General features: G+C 49.8%; 1 protein-coding gene across 1 annotated transcript in view; it reads left to right on the top strand.

The window, feature by feature from the left end:
• LOC141747636 (uncharacterized) overlaps positions 1-8,305 on the top strand; it is a 41,651-nt gene extending 33,346 nt beyond the window's left edge. Inside the window, exons 5-7 of the mRNA XM_074598233.1 lie at positions 126-241; positions 4,220-5,501; positions 8,028-8,305. Of these exons, the coding sequence (XP_074454334.1) occupies positions 126-241; positions 4,220-4,540 (437 nt within the window). The 3' untranslated portion in view covers positions 4,541-5,501; positions 8,028-8,305. The remainder of the gene's footprint in view (positions 1-125; positions 242-4,219; positions 5,502-8,027) is intronic.
• Positions 8,306-17,051: the final 8,746 nt, after the last annotated feature.

The following is a 17,051-nucleotide window of genomic DNA, read 5'->3' as shown; positions in this document are numbered from 1 at the left end:
TTTCAGCAGCTTATTTATCCTCAGGTTGAAGAAGCTGAATGTTATTCCTAGGGGAAGCTTGGGCTGGGGCGGCAGCATCCTGTTTGCTGTACTTTCAATTTCACTGATGTTTCTCCTTATTTCAGTGAGAAGTGACTCCCCCATCACCCGTGTTGTCTGCTGTGATCACACCTTGGTGGACCCAGTGGTGGTTAGGATTGGGCACAAGAAGCAGTTTCTGCAACAAGAGACAGACCAAGAGGTGATTACACCATTTGCCATCACTACAATCGAGGCGTAACATGAGCTTTTTAGCTGGACACTGAGGGTTCTTCTAGGTTTCAATTCCTGAGCACATTTCGAGTGTATCACTTAAGAAAAAAGCCTTTTGTGGGATGAGTTGCTTAGGCTACCTAGGAGATTTTGACATAGCAGCCGCGTCAAAGTATGTGGGATTGAAGACCCAAACCTTTTCAACAGTATTGAAAAACTTCTCCTGGCTGTCTTTCCTGTCCTGAAGAGATGTAAGCAATTGACGTGAAGCAGCTCAACACTTCAGTTTGAAAATGATCATTTTTACCTTAGTGGCAGCCCTGCCAGATCAAGCGGGACCTCCCCATGCATTGATCAAGATAAGGGAAGACAGCTTTCTTTTCTCACTCTGGCCTGCCTAAGGAAAAGTCACTTACAATCCTCTTCTTCCTGGATAATTAGTAGCAAACCCCCACCGCAGAGAACCTATTTCCATCTCTAGCCAAGTGCGGTTCTGGTGAGTAGGTTTCTTATTCCAGAAACAGAGGATTGAGCAGAGATGTGTGTATTAAAGGGAGTGAGTAACACACACAAAGTGCCATAACAGTAAGTTCAGGTTTCTTCTTGGAGAGAATCACGTGGAAGATGTGATAATCTCTCTCAGCTACTTCCTGGGAAATGACACAGCCCTGGAACACAGAGGGAAACACATCCAGGTGTCGGTAGCAGACAGAGCTTGAAAAATCATGGTCCTATGGATGTCAGTGAGAATTTTGCTTTTGATATCAGTGAAACCGGCATTTCACCAGTGTCCTTTGGAAGTCCTGTGAGTGCAGCAAGAACCACAGTATCTTTCAGAGATACTCTCAGAGCATGCTTTTAAGCTTCACAACATTCCCACTAGCACAAGTTTTAGTACAGCTATTTTGGCAGCTAGTGAAATGGAGGCAAAAAATGCCACGACTCATCCAGATATGTCAGTGCTAGGTTCAGGAACAGATTTCCTTAACTTACCGTACTTCTAAGCATCCTCTGAATTACCAGTGCATGGTTTGTAAGACCGACCTGTGAAATGTGTCCTTATACTGCCCTTTCTTTCTGAGAAGAGCTCTGGAAAAGTTATTTTGTACCCTGTAATCACGCTGTCCGTACCTTCTGTCAGGCACAAACGTGCTCAGTTTGGCTTCTGGCCTCCACCAAAAACATCCTCCTCTCGGCCTCGCTGTATCAATTCATTCGGCTGTACCAAATCACCAGATCTCACTGGCAGTCCTGGCTGGGCATTTTTCATCCTGCCTCTTAGCTGAAGTCTTCTGTCCATATAGCTCTGCTGGTGAACGTCATTGTGGGAGTTCTTCAGACAAATTTGGGTTGCCTCAAACAACCTTTCTTGCCAATTTTAGTTAGTTCGGGTGACTTCAGGGAGTGCTCATACAATCTCTTCTGCCAGCAGAGCTACAGGGATGGTGCAGAAGGACCTTGAGCCAGTGCTGCTGCTTGCACAGTGAAGGTCTGTCCATGCCCTTGCTCTCCAGGCCAGGCTGGAAGAAGATGCAACGTGCCAGTAAACAGCCTGAAACTTGCCTTGGCCCACTGTCCAGAGAGGCAAATCCAGCATATGGTCTCTGGGTGTGATGCAAATCTGGGATGAGTTGAAAGTAGGAGGGATGCAGACAATCCCACATTAAAGAATAACCGGTCCATATGTTTCCTCTCTCCTTTTTCTGTGTGCTAAAGGGCTTTAGTCAGGAAACACGGTGGGGTCTTTTTACCTTGAGAGCTGGGATTTGTGGTTCTCAATTTAGTCTTGGATGCACGTGTGCAAACAAAGAACAATGCACCTTCCCTGGGCAGCTATTTTTAGGGTCTTGGTTGCAAGACAATTATACTGTTGTACTGATGAATGTGAGTAATGGTTGCAATATAATTGTAGAATGAAAAGTGTACAGCTTTTGGGGGAGGCATTGTGTCTTTTATGTGTTCACACAGAGAGTCTCACAGGCAACTAAAGAAAGAAGAAATAAATTTGTCATCTAAAGCACGTAACTTCACTGCAGAAGTAGGGGCAGATTTTGGTTTCATTTACAGCAGTGCAGATCCCTCAAGTTAACAGAATTTATTTCAGGTTTGCACGCGTCTGATGTAATCGGAACAGAGTCCGTTCAACGCAAGAAAAAATCCAAAGCCAAATTAATATGAAGAATTAACTGCGTACTTACAGCTCTCAGTGTTAGCCCCAGCCAGCTTTCCTGTGCTACCAAAGTGAATTCAGATAAATTTGCCCTAGATGAGAAAATAGAAGATGAGTCTGTTAATCAAGATTGCAATATCTGTAGGAAAACAGAAAGTAGCTGAGAGGTTCTGAGCGTTCATCAGGGACAGACAGCATTGCCTGTAGGGGCAAATTTGCAAGTCAGTGAGAGGAAATTTAATCTTTTCAAAGATCAGATCTATAAAAAACCTCTTTCTTCTTGGATTCTGTATTAAGGCTTAAAGAAATCCTCCTTTCTCTGCAGCATATGGCAGAAGTATGTAGCACACAGAAAAAGAGGAATGAGACTTCAGTTGAAAAGCCCAGTGTTTTACATTTTCACTGACAATTTCAAAATTACAAATAATCTGCAAAACATGAAAACACGTTGAATCTTTGCAGAACTAAATAGTTGAAAGAGCATTGATTTGGGGTTGATCAAAACTATATTTTCTTTTGACATATAAAAATATGAAGTCAAAACAAAATCGACTGACAAAACTTAGTTCAAGAAAATGGGAACCAATAATGCTTCCTGTGAAATGTTAGTAAATATAAATTAACTGTAGTGCTTGAGGAAGCATTTCAAAATAATTTTTGTTTTTATTTCTTCTGAGGGAACATCCTTGTATGACCTACCAGTGCCTTATCAGTGAAGGGCTGGTACTTCCAAAATGGGAGGAATTTTTCTTCCTCGTGGTTTTATCATTATCAAGAGTCTTCAGAACAGGATTCATATGAATAATTTGATCTTCCAGGGATTCCTGAAAAAAAAAAGAAGGTAAAAGTCAGCATCAGCAGGATGCTCAACACTGAAGACTTAGGCTTTGAGCACAGCTACTCCTCACCACCCAAAGCAACCCAGTAAATACGTTTTCTGACAGTCATCTCCCACAGAAAGCTGAATTACTGCTGTGAACAGTAATTCCTTTTCAGGTTCAGCCCTACCGAAGGCTCTCTGCAGAGGTCCAGCCTTGGGGATTTGGGGCAGGCAGGAGTCTGACCAATGTCCCCATTTCAAAGAAGCAACACCAAATGCGAAGTGTACGCAGTTTTCAGTGCTTAGTATTTCGGTCTTCCAGAAAAGAGTTTTTGGGATTTGCCAGGATTGAGAGACCCACGGGGGAATGGTAGGGCAAGGCTGGGATCTGCAGGCAGAAAGTGAGGAAAGAGTGAGGTTTATTGCTTGTAGGAAGAGAAAGGTTATTCCAAGGATAGAGGGCAGCATAAGACAGGCTAGGAATGTGTGTGGGGTAGGGACAGCCTCGGGGGGAGAAATTGTGGAGGAGGAAACAGTCACAGAGGTACAAGCTGAGACATGACAGTCCAGAGCTCTGGTGGGGAGGAAGCTGGAAGGAGAAATAGGAAGCCACCAAAGGAATCCCACAAGGCTAGAATAACAGGATTTTTGCTGCAAGGCCAAATGTAGCTGCTATTTATTGCTTTAAATCCTAAATCGCTTTACTGATCCCCATAGTAGAGTCAGAGAGGAGAGGAAAAAGAGAAGGAGAAAGAGAAAGAGAGAAGAGAAACCACTGCCCTCAGCCTTAGAAGCTGCAATGCCTCTGCTGCTTTCCATTTGCTACCAAGCAACATACTTCTTTGCTATCATGAGAAAAAAGACCAGGTCTCCCTCCCTGATTATTGATGCTTATGTCCCTTTTATTATTTGGACAACTTGCTCGTCAGAATGTTTTACCCAGATAAAACACTTCTTACTGTGTTTTGTTTTTGCAGGTGGCAGGAAATAAAGTGCTGGGAAATCCCACCTGGCCGAGGATCCCTGAGGCTGCTCTACAGCACTGTTCTCTCAAGAATCTCCACGCTCTCTGCAAACACTGTGATTATTCCTCCCACTGCTATTTATTTCAGTTTCCAGACCACCTGCAAGCCCCCAGAGCTCAGCGTGAGGGTAGATTCATTGCAGCCACAGATCAATATCACACTCTGTTTTATGAATGGGAAAAAAGAAATGCAGGGAATTCATTTGAAGACAGGGCAGGGCAAAGCAGAGAACTGAAATGTCCTGGTGCTTTGCCATTTGCTTTTAACAAGTGACAGACAGGCAGGGAAAAGGAGCTTGGACTTGAGCTGACATCGGAAGATTTAAATCACACACACCCACCCAATTTAGAGCAGCACAAGCTGGCCCTCTGAGTCAGGACCAGATCCTGTCCTGCCATTACCCCATGCTGCTTTGCTATTCCCCGCTGCCCTTTCAAATCGTAGGTCCTCACGTGGGTGTAGTGCTGACATAGGTTGTCCAGGACACTGGCCTTGTTCAGGAAGGTCATGTTTGCCGGGTCATCAATCTGGTTGAACTTGGGAAGGTTCATCATCCACCATTCCATCCATCTGCTGGACATTCTTCACCATGATGGTCTGCAGTGTTGGGGAACAGGGAGTAGGTGGTGTTATCCTAGGTAGGTCTCCATGGACCACATGGGAAGACACTCTCTTGGACATGCTTCCACTTCAGGTCTTGTTCTAGCTGCCACTGCCCCTGGCTGGTGGCCTCAGGAAAGGACTCTCACAAATTGTCTGACCCATGGAGCAAAATATGTAGGGACTCTGATGTGGTTGCACTTCCTCTGGGGCAGCAGGCTACTACTGCTTTCCTGTTGAACCCAGAAAACAGAGTTTAGCTGGTTGATTACCGTCTTCACTGTGACTTTTCAGATTGGATCTCCCCAGCAAGGAACTCCTCTTTCTCATTCTTCACCCAGCAGCATGTCTTGAGGTCATAGGGCTTGTTCATGGCCTCAGTTTTCTCTTTCCCAGAAGGAGCCAGGAACTGCATGGGGTCAGCATCATCCACACACTCTTCCTTGTAAGCATCAGGCATCTTGGCTTCTCTTCTAAGCAGGAGGCAAAACTAGAAGGAATGGAGAAGGGGAACAGTGCTTCCCATATTGCTGAGAAAGCACAGATTGAAGAAGCCTGGAATTCCCTGTGGTGCTGTCCTGTTTACACCAGCAATACCTTCCAGTCCCATAAGAACCTGCAGCAGAAGGAACAGGCAAGTCAACTTCCCAAACCTGGGTGGTGGTTTCTAAGAGTGGCCAGGAAGCGAGAGATTAACTGGGGAGAAACAGGGACAATATTTCCACTTTCTCTTCAGCCTTCCTCATTGTCCAGTGCCAGGCTGCGGGGAACCTGCCTGTGTCTGAGAAAGGGGGCCTTTTCATAAAACTGTAAGACCCTAAGGCCTAATTCTGTTGAGGACAGTTCTTGGATGGGGGGTGCCAGTGGGATTTCGGGAACACTGAGGGTGTTGGTGGTTTTCTGTGATTCCCAGGGAAACGCATGAAGTAGCTGTAAGTCAGAGCAACCGCAGAGCTTCTCTCTCCCTCCCTGGGGTAAGGCCAGCCCTGTGCAGGTGCCTCCTGTGCAGTGTGGGCATAGACACTCTTAGCGTGAAAGGCCACAGCAGTGCACAAAATAGCACAGCTGTAAAAAAGGTTCAGAGGAACCTGAAAGGGAGGACCTGGTTCTTCAGCTCCTGTCCTCAGCTGTCAAAACCCACCAGGGTCATCTAGGAGAGTCTGTGGCACCTCCCTTCACATGCCCCTTGGTGGTTTTTCACCTTTGTCACAACCTGAGACCATACCTGTGGCAAAGCCATTCCACAGGAGGGAACAGGGGAGTTCAAGGACATGACTCACGTCCCAAGGCTTTGCATTTTTGGGGACCTGTTTCATGTTGGGAGCAGGCTACGTCCCGCACTCCAGGCAGTCTTCCTTCCCCCACCCACACATCTGAACTAGCTTTAATGTTGTCAAGGCAACAGTCAAACTGCTGATGGTGAGTAGTCTCTGTCAGTGTCCAGCTACCTAAAGACGTGCCTACGATACCTGCTCGACTTGTTGCTCCCTGCAGAGGCAAAGCTGATTTCATCACTATGCATTACTTAGATTAAAGGGAACACGGGCTATGCTGCGGCTTTGTTTCGCTGTGCGGACACACTGCCCAGGCCAAGGGCTGTTCTTTCCACCTCTGCAGCCCCTGTGATGACAGCCCCAAGCAATGCTTTGTGCCAGCCTTGTGAGTCACAGCCTGTCTGCACAGGAGGCAGAGGAGTCAGTCTGGGGTAAGAGGAAGAAACCCCTGGGATGGATGGGGGACTCTCTGCCAGCGGGGTCTGGTTTTAGAGGCAACTGCTTGGGCTGAGGTCAGAATAGCTTGGCTCTGCTTAGACATGATGACGGTGCTGGCCCTTCTGGTGATCTCATTTTCCCCACCGTCCTCCTGAAAACCTTGGTGGTCTAAAAATATATGTGTGCAAGGACTCCAAGGCGGCAGTGCTGCACCTTTGGAAACCGGTTTTAGGGCTCAAGAAGGTCCTGGTGTAACACTATCAATTGCAGTCTGCTGCTCTGGAATGAATTTCACCCATAAAGCAGGAAGGAGAAACTTTCCTCTCTATTTCCAGTTCTGATGAGGCAGAGATAAGGAACAGCTCAGCAATCATTTCTCCCCTCAATCTGTATAGTTAAATCTGTAGACTCGCTGGTTTTAGATGCCCATGTTTGCAATGTATTTTGGGGAATTGAGTCCGTGGCCCCTTTCCACAGAAGGCTCAGGACTACCCTGTATCTGTCACCTCCCTGAAATCCGCCGACTAGCATGGTCTCCAAAACACATCAACAAAACATTAAACCAAACACCTACAGAAGATAAATGCATGTGACTGAAGGCAGTTCGTACTTCAAACAGAGTTTCTTGGGTTCAGGTCTCAGACCTTTATGGAACTTTAGAGTCTTTATGCCTCTAAGGTGGGGAAACTGAGGCACAGCATGACAACAACTCAAATCTTCAGAGTTGTGCACCTGTTGTCAGTCTGGTCTTTGGCAGATGAAGTACCTACAAAAAGTCTATTTTATTCTGGCCTAAAGTTAGTAGGAGTGACTGGTGTTTAGCTCCTCTAAAGGCAGCCCTCAGCTGTCTTGTTTACCCAGAGATAATATATGTTTTTAAAAGCTTAGGCATAAAGGTAGTCCCAAAAGCCATAGGTCAAGGAAGTGGTAAGGCCGTGCCAACTGTTGGGCGTGAGTTAAAATTCTGAAATTTCATTTTCCCCAAATCACATGGAATTTAATGAACTTACCGTTAAAATTCCCGTGAGTTCAAATCTACGTGTTATAAAACACAGTGAATGTAGATCCAGATGGGCTTCATATGCACCCCCAGGCTCTGTGCTTTTCTCTTTCTGCCTCTGCTTGCAATTTCTGCCCCACGGAGGCGCAAGGTCCTTGCTGACCTCCACCCCACACCTCTTCCCAGCAGTCATAGACAGCAAGTACCTGCCAGGCGAAACCCATGACCCTGGAAGACGTGTGTTGATAAGGGCTGGCCAGGCTCTTTCGTAGCTGTCCAGAGGGCCTGAGCCAGCGCTCGGGTTTTAAAAGAGGCGAGACATTCCTTATCCATAAGTTCAGCAGTCTGTAACGCTGGGAGCCTGATTGGGAAAGCTTTGGTCCCTCAGGAGAGATCAGATAATGCTTTGTTTCGTGGGGATTTCTCCTTGTCTTTCCTTTCCTTATAGGGTGTTTTATGAACTCAGCTGCTGGAGTACAGGGAGAAGCAGCTGAAATAGAAAGACCATCTCATGAAGCCTTCGTTCAAAGTCACATCTTTGGCTGTGCCCTTCTTGCCGAGGCAGACTGGCGGATTTCATCAGTGAGAGAAGCTCATCTTTGGCAGACAAACTGAATCCGCGGCAGGAGCAGCCATGTTGGTGATGGAATTAAAGTTTCGCTTTAAAATCGTTTGTAAGCCCTGTGTTTATGATGAATAAATTCTGTGTTTGCTACAAGCAGAGCAGATGAAGGCTGTTGTTGTGTTACAGTCTGGCTTGTTTCAGTTGCTCAATGGAAGTGAACTGCCCTGAAACAACTGCTTCTGTATGAGTTTTAAGTGTTTCTCTGCTGTATTTGCCTCAGCTGGAGTGTCTGGGATGTGGTTACTCTGCAAGTATTGCCATTGTGGGTGTTTTGGGTGAATACACTTGGGATAGAGTTTCCAAGCAGGAAGATTCAGATAAACATCCGCTTTGAGGTGAAAATTAGAGAGTTCATGTTACACCCACCTCTTGAATTTGTAACTGACTGTTCACCCTGAAAATCTGATTCTAAGGACTCGGCATGTTCCGTCAGGAGCAGAATAATACCACAGAAACCGTGGCCAGCTTCAGTCTTGAATATTGAGAATTGTGATTAACTTCTCAAGAATGTATCCGGAGCAAGTCATATTTTCTGGGCTTTTTTAGGTAATTATTTCCATTGAATAATTTTGAATTATTGCATCTGTGAATCCTTGAATCTGTGAATGAAGATGGTAAACGGTTCTCAGACAAATGGAGAAAGACGTGAAATGCATCAAATAAATAATGGGTTCTGACCTGTTCGCTCATGTGTAACGTGCATAAATGTCTGTTTTCGCCGCATAGGAGGAGTGAGCTGCAAAGGGAGCAATCGGATCTCTGCATGCAGCGATGCAGGTCAAAATGGCAAACCTTAAATAGCTACAAGCTCGCTCAGCCCGTGGACAGATCAGCGACGGCTAGAACTCGGCCAAATCGCTTCCTGAGTAACGAGGGTGCCTCGTGCTGAGTTGAATGAAACGTCATGGCAGTTTCCATAGCACAGGTCCCGTCCTGTGTCGTCCCTGGCCACGCTCTCCTCCGGCACATCACCCCGCTCTGTAAATCCCGCCACGACAGCTCGGGTTGGGCTGCAGCCGATCCATCCAGCCACATCCCCTTACAACGATTATATTATCTGGTAAGGAGGTTTTTGAAGGTTCTCTTAGAAAATGGAGACATGTTCTGCAGTGACGTGTCCTGGTAGCACTGTACAGCGAGCTCTGCGGGCAGCGGATCATGGGGAGGGATTTGTCTCCTAAGCAGGATGTTTGCCTTCGGTGTGGGCTCCGTTTCTTGCTCTGACACGGATTTCTTCGTCACCTTAGAATGATACTAAGAGTCCAGCCTTCCTGCCTGGAGGAACGACGGGGAGCATAACTATGATTTCCAATCTAGCATAACTAGATTGGAAAATGGTCTTCAGATAAGGGGCGAATCAGCCCATATAATACAGACCGTGTGGCAGAAAGGCTCTGCTCTCCCCCTCTTCGCACTGCCAGGGATCCCAGGCCAAACGTGGGAGCCCAAGAGGCCATAATGCCATTCCCAGTTACAGAGGAGGAGGGTGTAAATGGAGGAGGGCGTAAATGGAGGAGGGCAGGGGGAGGAACGGGCAGTACAAGCCCACTGTGCACGGCTCGCCATAGCCTTTGCGCTGTAGTGACAAGCCTTGGAGCGCCAAGGAGCTCGGTTCAGATGCTGAATTTCGGGGCTGCGTTTCAGCAGCAGCAGCAGCGAAGGGATCTCTGGTGGTTGGGGGGAGGAGCGGTACCTGGATCAGAAAGCCCCGCTGAAGGATCACAGAGTTATATAAAAGTCTGGCCCAGGAGACTGCAAGATGGTTTTGCATTTATTAGTCATTTAAAAAAATAATGCTGGTTCTGTAATGAAAGCTGTATCCTCATTCTCAGCTGTTGCCTGTTGCCTGCTTGGGGAGGATCAGTGTATTCCTGTGAGCGCCGGAGGGGTATTGGCTGCACGGAGACACGGCCGGGCTCTAACCAAACAAGGGCAGATCGCAGCTCCTGGGGCACGGAGGGGCTGGCGGGGAAGGTGCCAAGTACTTTCAGATCCCACTAGGTGCTCGGTGAGTCATGGGTCCCGCAGAAGGCAGACTGTGTGGTTACACGATCAAAAACTCTACGGGTAAGCGCGGGCATATGGCAGCAAAGTTCAAGTCTTTCTGGTGTCTAAGTTTTCAGTGCTCAATTCTCCAACTGCAGCACTCTCTTAATGCAAGGAATTACAGAGGGAAAACAGCCTCAAAACTTCTAAAAGTTATTTTTAAAGGAAAAAGAGGGGAAAAATCCCGTGAAACTTCTGGCATGTGGCATCAAATCTATCCCATGTAGACCGTTGGCAAGGTTGGGAATTTTTAATCCATAGCACAGACTTTGGCCACTTGAGCTCCTGGAGAGACAGAGAGCTCTGGTGAGTGCCTGTGCCCAAGGTGGACCAGCTGTACAGAGGGCTAAGCCAGCTCTTCCACCAGGGTTTAGCTGTGTCTGCCAACAGCAGAGGAGCATCAACAGTCAGAAAACAGGTCTCTGCCCAGATCTGGAAGGGAGTGGGGACAAAGAGCCCATCGCTTCCTCTCTGTCCTACCTTAGTTCTCCAGATGCGTCTGACACGGAAGTCAGGGGTAGCCAAAACCCTCCGAGCCCACCCTAAACCTGAAGCAGGTCTACAGTTAGTCCTCCCCTAGCCCCAGCCATCAGCTTCAGGGCTCTATGTCTAGTTCTGGCCAAGGACCATCACCAACCAAATCCCCGTGGTTGGCTAGAGACCATCAGGAGCCCCAACCTTGTCCTGGACAGGGATGTCTCCCAGCCCGTGGGCCAGCGCCAACTCAATTCCAGCCCCTGGGACTCTCCCTGGGTCAATCCCTTCCAGCACAGGCTGGGGGCTTCTTTCCACCCCATCTCTGACTGTCCCACCATCCACCACCCTGGACAAGGACACCAGTAAAACCACAGCCCTACCCCTCACCACGGGCTATGATGACCATGGGCTCAATGTGGGCAACCAGCAGCTTCATTAGCAGGTGCGGAGGGAGCTGCTCCCACCGGCTTGTCCCAGACAGACCTCAGAGCAGTGGAGTGGCAGGAAGGAGATGGCACAATGAGATTTAATTACCAGGGGGGACCCCCCTGAAAGCTCATTAGCAAATCAGTGTGTGTATGAGACGTGAAGCAGTTGAAACAGAGACGAATATCGCCCCTGGGCTTGGCAAAAATTATCTTCAGCTCCCAGGATCAGGTGGAATATGCATGTCCGATCCTCTTTTTAGCATTTCCTAAACACAGCTTTCAAACAAAGGCCCCTAAATACACATTTTAAACAAAGACACTAATTTCTGTTGAAATGCCATCTTCAGCTGTGATAATCGGAGGCGCCGGAGCAAGGTGAGCATCCGTCTGGCAGCTCTCCCCGCCGAGGAACCGCAGGAACAGCACTGCCTGACACACGGGGAAGCTCGTCTCCTCCTCTAATTAAGCTGCACGTGGACTCCCTGACAGCAAAGTGGCATCCAGAAGCTTAAACCACCAGGATTTATTCAGGTTTTCTGGTGTTTTCATGGGGTTTCTCTTCCCTACGTGATTTACAAGGTGCCCCCCTCCTTTAGCGAGTGCCTTAGGCTTTTTCCCACTAGGTGCCACCTCCACGCGTGATTTACACAAAATTACGTGTTTTTTCAGTAAGCCCAAGGTTTCTCCATCACTCTGTTGTGCCTCATCCCCAAATTCACCATAGATATCTGTTTCAGTTCCTCGAGTTACAGGGTCAGGGACTAAAGGGATAATTATTACTGGGCCCTGTTAGGGGAAAAAAAATAAAATAAAAATCTGTAAGATTTTTGGTCATAGGTGATTATAGTTTCCGCAGCTGAATAAATCAGTGTCCCATAACTGACGGGGATAATGGATTTAATAAATAGCTATGATTAAGTCTGATGTTATTTTTAAATAATTTCAAAAACTGTTACTCTAATCCCTCCGTGGCTGGCAGAAAGGATGCTGCTTAGAAGTTAAAATTAGTTCCTTAATGTTCAGCCTGGTGTGGAGTTACAGGCCCCCCGGGGCTGTGCTGGTTTTTCTGGGGCATCTGCTTACACCGTTTGCCTAATGGACGTTCGCAGCTGGGTTTGGGAAGTGGGAAAGGGCTCCCGCTGCTCGCCCTCTTGGCTCTTCTCCTTCCCAGGGCTCGGGGACCTCGGCGGGAGCTCCCACCGGCTCTAGCCAGCAGATGGGATAATCAGTCGGTGTCACACCTCACGGGCTTACCCACTTTACAAGCCGCCTTCCCGCACAGCAATTCCTTTCTCCTTAATTCCCAGGGAATTCCCAGCTCTGCCAGGCCTCTATCAATAAATATAGATCTCTTCTGTATAATAGCAATGTGGCTTTTTTTCTTTCTTTTTTTTTTTAGCACCTACGTTTCGGAGTGATTCCATTTCTTGGCTGGAGTAAGGCACTGCAGAACGCTTTGCCTTGAAAAGCGCCGGGCAGAGGGACAAGTGTTCTGCTCCGTGTAACCTCATGGAAGTGTTAGGCATGAATAGTGTGTTTGCACAGCCAAATCAAAACTCCCGGCAAACTGGGATCGGGGGAATGGAGATGTCCTACAGGGCAGCGGGCGACCACGGCAGAGTTGGTGTTTATCAAACCCACTGTAATGGGCTAAATCCCCAGGTATTTGGGAGAAAGTTAAGCTGCCTTTAAGACAGGCTTCCCTCCCCTTGGTGCCACCCCACCGCAGAGCCCTGGTACATCCCTGGTATCGACGGCAGGGATGAGGTGCTGGACTGGGACCAGTTTGCCGTAACTGCTGGCAATGCGAGATGCGATGCCGCGCTGCCACCCGCCCCCGGGGACACCTCTCCTCCTTGTCTACCAGCTCTAACGACCCCATGGCCGTTTCAACCAAACTGATGCAAAACCACCCTTCTTTCTTCATTTTTGTGGGTTACTTTCCCTCTGAGTGAGCTGCCTGAACCGGCGCGTCCCCACGGCTCCCCGGCTGCAGAGGAGCGGGGCGAGAAAAGCAGGGGAGGGGGAGAAAAGCAGGACCACTTTTTTGAGGCCGCTACACTAAATTAGGGGAAACAACAAGCCGCACCTTGAGCCTCGGAAAATCCAGCTGCGGAGCTCGGCTTTGCTGCTGGCTCAGCAGTAAGACAGGGATAACAATAAATCCCTTCTCCCACCTTCTGCGTGTCCTGATTAGCCAGACTGTAAGGGACGGGGGGTGTCACTTATTGTGTGCTTGTTTAGAGCCTGGCACCGCGCAGCTCTGATGGCGACTCCAACCCCCGGCTGCTGCACGAACAATAGGGCTGACACGAATCCCACGGCTGGCGGCGGGGGCGGGGGTCACCGGCTGCCTGACGTTCGGCCTCCCCGGCAGGGACCGGTGCCGGTTGCGGAGTCAGCACTGCCTCCCCCCCGGCATCCTGCGCCGGGAGGACGCATCCCAACTGGAAACAGCAGAATTCCCAGGCTCCATCCCTGCCACGCTTGGGAATTGCCCCGCAGCCACCTCGGCAGCTGGGTCAGGAACCCACGTGGATATTTCCGTGGTGTTGCTGTAACTAATAAGTAAAATTAATTTGTTGATGTTAACTTAATGGACCAGATTAGAGCTGATGGAGAAAATCTGCTGCCTGGGAGTAGGCGTTGAGGGGGTTGGCAGGAATCCCTACCTTTGCTCGCTCTCTGCCAGGTGAGGTTTTCCTTTCACAGAGACAGGGCTCAGACCGGCTGTGGCCATAAAACCTCCCACGATGGAGCCCGGGCTGTCCCTGCCTCGTCTTACCCCACCGCGGAGATCCACGGGCCAACGTCTTTCCTGACCAGTGCCGTTTTTCCGCATGCGGTGAGAGTAAACCTATTAAAGAAACATGAAAAAAAAAAACAAAACAGAGGAGGGAAAATCAGTGCTTTTATCTCAGGGCTTAAAACCGGTATTTTCAAGTCTGCCACCAGTCACTGTCGAGCTCACCTGTGGTGCCTCGGCGGCGGGGTGGGAGAGAGCGGCCGCGAAGAAAAGCCTCCGAACTGGAACCGCAGCTTTTCCTACCTGTCACGCTGCGGATTTGCAGCTTGAGCACACAAGGCTGAGCTCAGGGGACACTGTCATGTAGATTTAGGGTTTTATCTCCTTCCCTCGCCATTCGCTGTGATACCCTCTTCTTATGTGGAAAACTGAAGCGTTCGGGGGGTTTTTTCCCTCCGGCGATTGTCCCCTTTCCCGTTGGGCAAATATGGATCTGCCCGTGTCCTGGGCTCGGGGTTGGGATGGGCTCTGCTCATCCTCTGCCTGCTCCTGGCACCTCTCCTGCCACCAGTGACCGAGGCAGCGGCCGGGGAGGGGGGCTGCTCATCGACTTGCCCGTAGTTTTTCTCTCCCCATCCTTTCCCTCCCTGCGCCGGCGGGGACAGAGGGCTGAGCAGGACGGGTCTGATTGTGCTTGGCAGGGGGAGAGGGAACGGAAAGGGCAAAGAGGGAAAGAGCAGCCCAGGATAAGGATAAACCTCCCTGTATCCTGCAGCTCCGGGGGCGAGAGAGTTCTGCAGGCAGAGGAGCGACTCCTGGGGGGTGGCCCAGGCGAGAGGCTGCCCCCACTTATCTCGGGGCGTGATTTTAAGCCAATTTAATTAAATTGCTTGGCGAGGTTGCGAGGACTCATCTATTTCAGCTTGAGCCAGGCCTGTTTTGATTTAGCGCTGGCTGATTAGGAATTAGCTGAAACAAACGGCTCAGAAAACAAAATTAGAGGGTACACGCTAACTTTTGCACCAGATTAAGTTGAATTAAAAAGCAATTGAAATGTAATTTTCCTGTCTCAAGCAGCCAAGAAACAAGATAATGCAACCGGTGGCACTTGAAGCTTAAAAATCCAGCATTTAGGATTAGCCCAACTGGCTTTTTAATGCCCACGAAAACCAGATTTATCGGAAGGTCTTCTCTCAAACCTCCCCCCATCACCTTCCACGCAAAGCTTCGTACAACTCATTTCATTTGCCTTGAAAAGGAGAATTGATATGACCCCGGGATTTGAATCCGTGACTTAAAGCAGCCCAGCGTATTTCCATAGGTATTTCTATGCCGGAAAGAGCCGCGGAGCGAACTGGTTGTTCCCTGTAACTCATATAACTTGGTTTGAAACGGCCCCGCAGCCAGCCCCGGCCCCCGTGCTGAATGAATTACCGTGCTTCCCGGCCCCCTCGCAGAAAAAGATGTCGAGGAAATTAAAATCAGGTTTTAATTAAGTGTTTTAATAGCTGCTTTCCCCACCCATTTGGCAAACGCTGCTCCTCCTCTCCCGGTCGGCCGGGCCGGGCTGGCACCTCTGCACACACGGAGGGGCACGGAGCGGGTTTCACGGGGCTGGCTACGAAGGGGGATGGCTTGGAGGGCTCGCAAGAACCAGGATGCCTTTGGGACTTCGGAGTCCCCCAGACTGCCCGCAGTGCCGTCACCAAGCCCCGCGGCGAGCGGTTATTTTGAGGGCAGGGATGCTGCGGTGCCCCTTGGCCGGAGCGGTGGCACGGGAGGAGGACAAGCCGCCCCAGCGTTGGCGTGCAGCTGGTGTTGGGGCAGTGTAAATGCAAACGATCTCTTGACAAAAGCTGCCGGGGACTGCGACGGGCACGTTACGCAGCGTGGTAAGAGCTGCCCAGCAGCTCCTGGCCAAAATCTAAAGGACTCCTGAAGATAACAGGTTCCTCCTGGGTTTCTCTCCATCCTACCTCCTGCCGCAGCCCCCAGGCTCCCACCCGCACCAGCAGCTCCGTCCCTGCTGCTGCTCCACATTCCTTAATCCTGTCTCACCCCGCTTGGAACCTCCGCATGGCTGATTCCCTTCAGATCCCGCCTGGCTCCGTGGTCCTTGCTAACCACGGGCGGCTGCTCTCCTGGCCTCCATCCCCACCCACAAGGACCTTCCAGCTGTCTGGACAAAAAAGGGCCATCCCCGGACTGCCCATGCCCTGCACAGCAATGGGGAGGCAGCACCCAGACTGTCCCCCACATCACGGGCCGTTGTACGGGTGCAGGATGGCATCTCCCATGAAGGGTCTGGCCACAAACAAGGCCAAGGGGGGGAAATATAAATGTATGGGGGGGTGAGCAGGGGGCCCCAGGCAGGAGGGCAGCTCGGGAGGGAAGGCAGCACCATCCATCCTCCTCCAGGTGCATCCAGGTAACCGTGACAAAGGAACAGCTGGAGATAACGGGGGGCTGTCCTGGGAAGAGCCAATCGTGGGGGGAGGATGTGGCTCTTTGGGGCAATAAAAGAGGCATTTGAGAGCAATGGGGCATGAGAGAGAGTTGAGGTGAGTAGTTTTTGTCTTCTTTGGGATAGTGGGGTCTCTTCCACCTAGTGATGAGTTGGATTCTTCTGCCTGTTTGGGGTTGTGCAGCGTCTCCTGCTTGGCTGGTGTCAGTATGGGGGTTGTGATGCACTTCTGCTGGGGTGGGAGAAGCTTCTCCAAAAAGAAGTCGTCTCTTGGGGTGTCACTGCCCTCATCTGTTGGAGGGGAAACAGGAAGGGAGGCTGATGTAGACCTTCAGGCTTGAGCGCAGGGCTTAAGGCTACGGGGGGGTAACTGGTTTGAGCCAAAAGGGGGCTCCTCCTGGTGCCCCTGTGGTCTGGGGGAGGTCTGCAGCTTGGTGGCTGGCTGCTGCGTTGGGGTAGAGAGCTGATGGTGCTGGTATCTAGCCTTGGTTGCTGGGGCAGGAAATAAGGAGAGAGAGGACCAAAAAAAGCCCACCGAAAACTTAAATTTAGAGAGATGGGCTAAGGGGAGCTCTTGGAGGCTGCTCTGAGCCCCAGGTGTTGGCTGTGAGCCTGGAGGGAGGGTGAAGATGTGGCACCTGTGTGTGTTCAAGCCTGGCTTTGGGGGGCTCTCAGTGGTGTCTGAA

Source organism: Larus michahellis, chromosome 8, assembly GCF_964199755.1.
Source record: "Larus michahellis chromosome 8, bLarMic1.1, whole genome shotgun sequence".
Classification (NCBI taxonomy): domain Eukaryota; kingdom Metazoa; phylum Chordata; class Aves; order Charadriiformes; family Laridae; genus Larus; species Larus michahellis.
The sequence above is the reverse complement of the archived record's forward strand: the minus strand, read 5'-3'. Positions and strand labels throughout refer to the sequence as shown.